The 10,223-nt window shown below is 37.2% G+C and overlaps 1 protein-coding gene across 1 annotated transcript in view; it reads left to right on the forward strand.

Moving 5' to 3' along the window:
- LOC101332404 (EGF-like and EMI domain-containing protein 1) overlaps positions 1 to 5,482 on the forward strand; it is a 55,928-nt gene extending 50,446 nt beyond the window's left edge. Inside the window, exons 6-9 of the mRNA XM_033855202.2 lie at positions 760 to 882; positions 3,085 to 3,279; positions 3,651 to 3,658; positions 5,285 to 5,482. Coding sequence (XP_033711093.2) covers positions 760 to 882; positions 3,085 to 3,279; positions 3,651 to 3,658; positions 5,285 to 5,416 — 458 coding nt within the window. The 3' untranslated portion in view covers positions 5,417 to 5,482. The remainder of the gene's footprint in view (positions 1 to 759; positions 883 to 3,084; positions 3,280 to 3,650; positions 3,659 to 5,284) is intronic.
- The last annotated feature ends 4,741 nt before the right edge of the window (positions 5,483 to 10,223 follow it).

Genomic DNA, 10,223 nt, shown 5'->3' on the forward strand with positions numbered 1-10,223 from the left:
TTTCTGCAGGGCAAATAAAGGAAGACACATGCCAGATTGTAGAATCCTAGAATAACAGTGCTGAAGGAGACTTAAAGATCATCATTTAGAAAGCTGTTTATCTGCTAGGACACTCCAGGGTAATAGTGTCACCAATTATAATAAAAACTCATCCCAGTCAAAGCATCATCGAAAAGTTCAAGCAAATGCCCTGAAATATTCTGTAATTTAACACATAATATTTAAAATGATTGTCTGCCCTCTCTCTAAATTGCCTTTATCCACTTCTCTTCCCAGTCACGTGACTTCTTTTTGCTTGGGAACGTTCTTTCATCTGAAGTTCCAGAAGAACAAACACATGGGGGCCTAAGACTGCCTCCTCTTTGCAGCTATTAAATGTCCATTAAGTGGAATTTTTTGGCTCTTCTTCTCAAGCTGTTTTTTTGTTGTCGTTCTTCAAGTTCTCTGTTTGTTCAGTTAGATTGCTGTTTAAACTGGAAAAATAGCAGAGATCTCTTACCCTGTGCTTATAAATGCATTTGGAGATTACTTACAGCCTTTTCAAATAAATACCAGGCATAGAAGCATGTCAGAAACGTACACCCAAATGCGGCCTCATTTGTTTTGTGTTATAGTCTCTTCAATGTCTGTGCTCAGTAACCTGAGAAATAGAAAATGGTTAGTAAATCAGTTTTAATTTCGAAGTGAGGCTTATCAGCACCTTCAAAGGTCAGTTAAATTCCTGCCCTTAAGTAACAGAAATGTCCTTTCCCCCTTTAGACCTTGATGAATGTGAGAGTGGAGAAGCCTGCTGGGCCCAGCTCTGCATCAACTACTTAGGAGGCTCTGAATGCAGTTGTCAGGAAGGCTTTCGGATCAGTTCTGTCGCTTGTGGATGTGATGGTGAATTCCTGAGCTCTAACGTGAAATCCCTGATGTGATGGGGCCATCAATGGAGGGGGAATATCTGAGGCAGAGGGTTAGGGTGGGAAAGGGAAGGCTTTGACACTAAAGAGACTTGGATCTCTCTGTGGCTTCACCATGTTCTATTATATGAACTTGGGTGCTCTGAGCCTCAGATCCTCATCAGTAAAGTGAAGACAATAATGGGATTACTGGGGAAATTAAGAAAAGTAATATATGTAAAGTGCCTGCTACTGTGATTGACATCGAGAAATCACTCAACTAAAAGTAGCTATTATTATTATAATAATAGTCATCGGCCCATAATCCCTTTTACCTAATTTAATATATATATAGGCAAGTGAGAGATTCCAGCAAGCCATAGCACACTGCCACAGGAATTGCTCTTGGCAAGCTTGACTGGAGTCGGAGGTGATTACTGAGTGTCCTTCTACTTTAAGGGCAATAGCAGAAGGATTGCCGGTTCACAAGCCACAGTCCAAATCTGTATCAGAATCCTTTATATATCTGATATCAATCTAGATAATGCAAGTTTTAAGGTGAGTCATTTTATAATTTTCTAACTTATTTGTTGAAATTGATTCACTTACCTTTTAGATGACTTCTAGCTGATAGGTGTATTTTTATAAGATGGGAGAGTTTGAATTCAGTGAGTAGAGTTAATTCACTTTTTTATACCATTAAGAAGGGCTCATGTAAGTCATCGCTGTAAATTACTTTAACGAGTTTACCTTAAATATATAATCTTTAAATTTTCATTTGTGATTATTATTACCATTATTTTGAACCTTACTTTTCTTCTTGAAATCAAAGTTCGAAGATTGTTATCTATTTCAATAATAGTCAGATTATATAAGAAGACTTTAATGCCTCAGAGAAAATAGTGTTTCTTGGATTAAAGAAATAAATTCTTGTATTCTGTTGAGGATGATAGTTGTGTTTCTTCATATAGGTGCCAAGCTCCCCAGCCTTGCAGTATAGATAACAGCAAAGAACATACAACTATGATATCTATATATTCTAAACACAGTAGAGCATATTACCACTTACACCTCCCATCCAATTAACAGGGCCAAAAAAAATTGAATTTCATGTACCATCTGTTCTTAAGCAAAGTGAGCCAAGAGATGATTGTGAATATACATACTTGGGTACACACATCCAAATGGAAAAGGTATCCACAATCTGAGGCCAGACCTGGAAACTCAGCTTCATAAATGAACTTTTAGTATATTGAACACATTGATCAAAGTCTGGGCTCAGATGTGGACATAACACCAGTAAGTCATATGAGATTAAGGCCTAGCCTTCATCCGTCTCTAAAATTCTCCACAAACTGTGCACAGAATTATGCGTGGAATAAAGGCTTCACCATAGATATTGAATAATTCAAGAGTGAATGAACGTTCTGCAAAATGGTACACAGCCTAAGACCATGTAAGTTTTAAATTCTTCCTCAAATCTCATGAACAAGCTCTCAGAAAGACCTTGTCTATGTAGGTAAACTATGGTAAACTTGGAAATGAGTGAAGGAAAAGTAATTGGCAGGATATATTTGAGGAAGAATTGGGGCTATGCTTTCTATATAGCAATACATTGTTATTGGTTAATAAAGGTGACAGATATGCCCATGAGTTCATACGGTCTATTTTATCTCTCAACACCTAAGAGCAAACACTTTAAATTTTCCCAGATGTGGGTGAATGTCTGGATCTCAGTATCATCTGTGACCAACTACGTATCAACTCTGTGGAAAACTATGAGTATACTTGTGAGGAAGGCTGCAGAATTGGAAGTGATGGAAAAACGGGCATCTCTAAGTTGCTGTGGAGAGTTTTATCAAATCTCTTCTAACCGACTTCAACCCTTGTCTTGTTCTTTGGGAGCACGGAGACCATATATTCTTTAACTCAACCTGTCCTCCCCTTTCTCTCTTCACAGACTGAGATCTTTCTTTCCCTTTTGTTCTCTCTGCGGCAGTTTCAACTCTGTGCTTGCTGCTTCTCACCTTCATTTACAATAGGCGGTTTGAAATGGCTTTCTCAAAGAGTTTTACCTTTCAGCTGCCCCCTGCCTTGACTGTCTAGTTCAGACTCTCTCATTTTTCCCATCAACCCTTGCTCAGTTTTTCCTTCTTTTAACCAGCATGTGGAATCCAGGTCTTTCCCTGTGCGGTCTGAGCTTTAGATGATGATGAGCTAAAGGAAGAAGAAGAGGAATTAGATATTGTGAAGTTTCCACGTCTTCTATTCAAGAGCCCACCTCAACTGCTTCATTATGTGGCCACCTCTCTGCCTCTCACCCACGAAGGTGAAGAAGATGAGCTGCAAGAGGGGAAAGATATTCGAGGAGAACTGACTGCTTTGCACAGAGTTGGTGCATAAAAGCATGTATCTCATTAAAGTCACCTCTCTTCTCCATTTTTAGATAGTTCACATAAATCTTTCATAGACAATTTCATTATCAATGTTTAATGCCATCAAGCGTTTTAACATGATATTAGCAAGAAAAATGGGACCAAAATTACTTCTTCAAAGCTCCCTATGAAATTCATCATCTTTTGTCTTTCTTCCCTTTAGCACAAAAAGAGGTTGCTATGTAGGTATGTGTGGACCAAGGGGTGCAGGGGGGTGGGCGCTATTGAAAATGTGATACAGTGAAATGGAGCTGAAAAATAGCTTTGAATTAGCATAATGGAGAGAAGGATTGGGACCTTTTAGTTCTAACAGTTTAAACTCTACTAGAAGTCATTTTGGTATAGTTCAAATTTACCTTAAATAGCCTTAAAATCTAGACCCTTTCTAAATTTTAAAATGCAGAGAACCAATGGTTCAATATGCTCAAGTGGACCAAGAAAAAATATCTTTACAAATGTGAGCAGTTTTTCTTATATATCCATGCAACGGAACTCAAGCATCAAATCGCTTCTGATCAGAATAAATTAGCATAACCTCTTTCAGAAGTAACAGTTTGCAGCCAGTCTGCTGCTTCTTTTTCTTTTCTTTGTAAGACAGAGCTGCTCTTTTTGTTCTCCCTCTATTCCTTGTATTTTAAGAGCATCAAAGCTTAATGATTTCTTTAGAAGACATTCAGTAAAGTAGCAGATTTGTTTATATGCTATGGTCAATGATAATAATATCAATAAATGCATCTGCATAATGATAGAAATGCTTTAATGTTACTGCATTAGACTCCTGATACTCTGGCTACTCAAAGTCAGAATAGGAATAGTTCAGGACTACCAAGACCGTCAGAACTTGAGTGGCCAAGATCTAGAGAGAAGAGAAGCTCACACAAGTGAGATGGACAATCTGTGCTCCTTTTCTCTTTGAGCCATTTGCTAATGTATGGGCTATGCAGACAGAGAAGCCAGGAAGTCTACCGACAGCTGCAAAGAGAGTAAGGAGCTAAGCACAGTTATCAGCAGTATCATGCATGGTGCCAGAGAGGTAGAAGTTGGAGTTGAGGATCTGCCAAGGTGGAGAAGCCTTGCTAAACATGACAGGCTTTCAACTGGGACATCTGAAAGACCCCATCTAGAAACAGGGGCAAATCTTAAAATGGAATGAGCCTTAAAAAAACAACTGAGATAAAGTCTATCCATCCTTATTCAGATTAAGGTAATTTCCCTCAAGAATGGAACAGATAAACACATTATGGTACATTTATACAATAGAATACTATATAGCCATAAAAAATAAACTAGTGAACACACAATATGTGTGAGTCTCATAAACATTATATAGAATGAAGGAAGCTTGATACCAAAGAGTACATACTTTACAATTCCATTTATATAAAGTTCAAAAATAAGGGGAAATAATCCATGGTGATATAAATCAGAATAGAGCTTAATTTGTAAGGCTAATGATTAAGAATCATCAAGTCACCTTTCAGTTTTTGGGGTGCTGGTAATATTCTATATCTTCATCTGGGAGGCATTTACATGGGGTTATTTACACTGTGGGAAAAAAAAGTATGAAGTGTACACTTGAGTTCTGTGCACTTCTCTGCATGTATATTAAATCTCAGTAAGAAGGCTTACTTGGTAAAAAAAAAAAAAAAAAAACTTTGCATAAAACAGCATGGAAGGAAAAACACTGAAGTGCCAGGATCATTGATTATTTTTGTGTTCAGAAATTAATGGTAATTTCTTTTCATTTTTTACTTTCTTCAATATCCTAAATATTCTTTAGGGACTACTTCCAAGCTCTATTTTAAAAGGTATCTCTTTGCTATTGTCTTTTACTGGGACTCTTTAGGAAATGTGCTCAAGGATCATGTTTATTTGTTTTTTGGGACATGAAGGGTTTCATCTTTATTTTCAGTGATGTAGACAGTATGGGTCCACTAAGATGACATTGCATTCCGGTCTGTTTAGATTCATACCTTCGGACACGATTGCACGTTGAGCTGTGAGGACTGCATGAATGGAGGCTGGTGCCAGGAAGGAAAGAGTGGATGCTGCTTCCCAGCTGGCTGGGGAGACATTCTTTGTAATGAAAGTAAGTGATTCCTTGGAGCATTGGTAAGAGAGTGATGAATTTTCCTTTACTGCTGGTAAACTGTTGGTCATGAGCTCTTTACATATGTTCTCCCCAAAATGTTTTAACAAGGTTAACAATTGATATGGGTGAGAAACCAATTTATTTGTTGTGCACAAAGAATGTCTGTGAAGCACTGAGGTTTCAAACTGAACATGTGATTAAAATGGGAGATTTTGTGTTCCCTGGGAAACTTGATGTGCTGTCTCTTGTTCATCCATGGAACGTAAAAGTTTATAAAGGATCCTAATATTCTAGGCCTATAAAAATCCCTCCATTTAAATAAATCATTAGGCCCTGGCAAGCTACTCCCAAGGAAGAAAGAAAAATGAAAGGATTTGCGTTACGAAGTGCAGTTAATGGAACTGCTCGACTGTTCGCTGCCTCTTTTTTGTTTGTGTTCTCTTTTTCTTTTAAACAATATGTAAGTACAGCCAATGACACTTGTAAGTTTTTTATATGTCTCTCATGAGAAAATGTCAATGATTTGAAAAATAATACCTCTAATAAATTTTTTCCTTTATATTTTAAATGGAGGTATATTTGCAGATACTAAAACTGACAAGTAATAAAAACAGAATATATTGACTCTTTTTATTTCCTTTTTCTCTCTTTAAATTTCCCTTATAAATTTTTTAATAAAAGAGTTCTCTTGGTCTTTGTGAATGGCTTGGAAGATGATATGAGCAGAATTTCTTTTGAAGCCCCTGCATGTGGGAAGAAAGAGCACAAATATTGTTTCTATTATGAGATGGATGCAAAACTTGAATTATAACATAGTGAAGTGGTTCCCCCAGAATTACTAGTTAGAGTGTGGAGGCTCTTCCTGAAGCATCCCTCTGATCATGTCTCCCTGCTGCTCAGAAAGCTTCAGGAGTGTCCCATTTCCTGATACATAAAGCTTTATGCTTCTAATCTAGTTACCGGCAACCATCTAATATCAGGCCCTCATAAATCCTTTTCTCTTTTTATCCACAACTCTTTGACCAGCTTATCATTTCCAGCAAGCTACACCAGTCACTACTTAATGCTTTGCACTTTTCAGCTTTGTGCCTTTTGCTAAACTGACATCTTTGTCTATTGCCATTTATTGCCTGAAGCTTTATTTGATGGTCCCAGTCCAATCACAGCTATTTATATTTTCTGTGGATTTAAAGCCTCTCTCTCTACTTTTCTCTCTCTCTCTCTCTCTCCCTCTCTCCATTGAATTAGAGTTAGCTATGCTTCTGTTCCATTTCCTTACTAGTCTGGAAGCTTATTGGCCAGGTCCTATTCACATTTCTCCAAATTGGAGGCACCTGTACATGAATGGATAAAACTTTGTATTGAGACTTCCAGCTATATGGACCTGCTGCTTGACATAGTCAACTGTATAAAACCGGGATCAAATAAATCTTATTGCATGACTATTAGGAAATAAATGTTTTCCCTATATTATAAAATTTTTTGGTAAGTATGCATCTTCCAAACCCTTGATCCCTAACATGTCAGCATGAGAGATGAAACTAAAAATCTATTGCAAATGCATCAGAGTAAAACGTCTGATGCAAAATTAATATAGAAGTGTTGAAAATGAACTTCCTGATAAAATGAAGATAACATGACCCCTTCTTTGGCTTTGGAAAACCTTGAGATTCTCTACGTGTTCACATGGTCCAGAAAAGGGCAGTCTGTCCCTGAAAACAGAAGCTTATGTCTTCTTTGCATTTCCTGTCTTTCTTTCATTCTTCTTCTACAAAAATTAAAACAGAACAATCCAAATTGGAAAAAAAAAAAGTGCTCAGTAATTCTTTAACAAAAAGGGAGAGCAAGAACACTTTCTTAAAAATCCCTATAGGGGCTTCCCTGGTGGCGCAGTGGTTAAGAATCTGCCTGCCAATGCAGGGGACATGGGTTCGAGCCCTGGTCCGGGAAGATCCCACATGCCACGGAGCAACTAAGCCCGTGCGCCACAACTACTCAGGCCTGGCAGGCCTGGCACCACAACTACTGAAGCCCGCGCACCTAGAGCCCGTGCTCCGCAACAAGAGAAGCCACTGCAATGAGAAGCCCGCGCACTGCAAAGAACAGTAGCCCCAGCTGGCTGCAACTAGAGAAAGCGTGCGCACAGCAACAAAGACCCAAAGCAGCCAAAAATAAATAAGTAAATAAATAAATTTATAAAAAAAATCCCTATAAACTGTAATAAATGGAAGTGACCAATCATTCATCACTAGTATTTCTAAGAGTACCAGCTCTTCAAATGCAGCAAGAGACATTTAAAAAAAAAAATCTGCAGGGATCTGGAAAGTTGGTTTTCCCACGGAGTAGATCTTCTAGCCCAATGTCCTTATTGGTCTATAACGAAAACATCTACTTGGATGTTTTAGGAATTTCTCCAAGTAGTTACAATGAAACAATTAAAAAATTACCACATATTAATCTTAACAGCACATTTTAGAACTCCATTTCTTTTGAAGAGATTTCATATTGACTGTCTCATTTGTTATTGTGAGACTCTATCCAATGGAAAGAGAAGATAGGAGTATTTTCATATGATAAATGAATGGACTATATATTATATGGAAGGGAAGATTCATGACTTCTTCCAAATCATCCAGCTATGTTTTAGCACATGTTTGTTTTAAACTTTTCTTCTCCAGGATAATTGCTCTGTTTGATGTTAATGAAGTATTTAGCAAATCCCTGTGCACCGTGATATCATATTCTTTTAGTGGGGGACTACCAGATGATAGTGTTGGTATGCCAATATTGATGCCTTGCTATAACCCAGATACTGTGCAAGCTATTTAAACTTGCCTAGCTTCATTTTCCAGGTATATTTATATATATATATTTTATATATTTTAAAATATATATTTATATATTTTTTAAAATGTGCCATCTATAGTTGCTGTAAGAATTCAGACTTACTACGTGTAAATTAACAATGCAGGTCTCAACCAGTATTTGTTGCCGGTTTCTTTCTCTCTTACTCCTTTTGTTTTTGTCTTTCCTTTCCATGGTAACCTCGAGCTTGAAAGCAAAGAAAAGAAGCCAAGTTTCCATATTAGCAGCATCTGGAAAGGTGTGGGTGGGTAGATGGCAGAGGTGATATAAATGTAGTTTTACAATATTTAGCCAATTATGATAAAATGTCAATTTAAATGGTTACTAACCTTATCTCAACAGCTCTATTTACTCAAGTTAAGCTTAAAGTCATAGACATTTCCCCCACTTTATTTATTTTTAATGGAATACTAAGCACTTCCCCCCAAAACAACAAACCAAAGAAAACAGTTCTTTTCTTGACTTTGTCAATCTTTGTGCAGAATACCTTGGAACCCTCAAGACAGTCTTAGTTGCCTTCATTTCCAGTTAAAAATCCATGGCTTTTTTTCCTACATTTTCTTCCCATTTTTCAAAATAGAAGATGCAGTTTGTTTCTCACTAAGGTTAGTAACATATATAGAGCAAAAATGTTTAAGTAGTTCTGAAAATGTGAAGGCTAGAGTTTAAGGAACAAGGTAAATTTTGCATGTAAAACTTGTTAGCAGTTCTTCAGTCAGCATCATTTTAACTAGCTGTATCAGTAATTCCCCCAGCAATGATGATGCCATCCAAACTAGGAACAGGCCAGAGACTCTTCCTGAGTCTGCAAGTTACAGAGATTTTAATTACTGAGAATACATTCTAATAGAAAGACAAGCTTTTATTCTCTAACCATTTGTATCACAATGAGTATATTACACTGTATATCCACCTTCTCCATTTTCTTCATAGCTCGTTCCCCAGAGACCAGTGGGAAAGAGTATGACGGCATCTGTGATTGTCAGAACGTAGGCACGTGTGATCCTCTGAGCTGGCAGTGCGAGTGCCCCTCATGGGTTCATGGGAAAACCTGTGAAGACGGTAGGAATGGCTGGTCATATGAGACAGCTCTTTAAGTTCTTGATGTTTCTAATAGGAAATAAACAAAATGAAAGCTGCATCTCTACTTTTCAAGGTGGTCTTTTCTTTTTTTTTTAATATGGTTTTTATTCTTCAATTTGTTAATATGGTGTATCACATTGATTGATTTGCGTATATTGAAGAATCCTTGCATCCCTGGGATAAATCCCACTTGATCATGGTGTATGATCCTTTTAATGTGTTGTTGGATTCTGTTTGCTAGTATTTGGTTGAGGATTTTTGCATCTATATTCATCAGTGATATTGGTCTGTAATTTACTTTTTTGGAGTATCTTTGTCTGGTTTTGGTATCAGGGTGATGGTGGCCTCATAGAATGAGTTCGGGAGTGTTCCTTCCTCTGCAATTATTTGGAAGAGTTTGAGAAGGGTAGGTGTTATCTCTTCTCTAAATGTTTGATAGAATTTACCTGTGAAGCCATCTGGTCCTGGACGTTTGTTGGAAGACTTTTAATCACAGTTTCAATTTCGTTACTTGTGATTGGTCTGTTCATATTTTCTATTTCTTCCTGTTTCAGTCTTGGAAGGTTATACCTTTCTAAAAATTTGTCCATTTCTTCCAGGTTGTCCATTTTATTGGCATAGAGTTGCTTGTAGTAGTCTCTTAAGATGCTTTGTATTTCTGCGGTGTCTGTTGTAACTTCTCCTTTTACATCTCTAATTTTATTGATTTGAGTCCTCTCCCTCTTTTTCTTGATAAGTCTGGCTAATGGGTTATCAATTTTGTTTATCCTCTCAAAGAACCAGCTTTTAGTTGTATTGATCTTTGCTATTGTTTTCTTTGTTTCTATTTCATTTATTTCTCCTCTGATCTTTATGATTTCTTTC

The sequence above is a fragment of the Tursiops truncatus genome, chromosome 4, assembly GCF_011762595.2.
Source record: "Tursiops truncatus isolate mTurTru1 chromosome 4, mTurTru1.mat.Y, whole genome shotgun sequence".
In the NCBI taxonomy this organism is placed as follows: Eukaryota; Metazoa; Chordata; class Mammalia; order Artiodactyla; family Delphinidae; genus Tursiops; species Tursiops truncatus.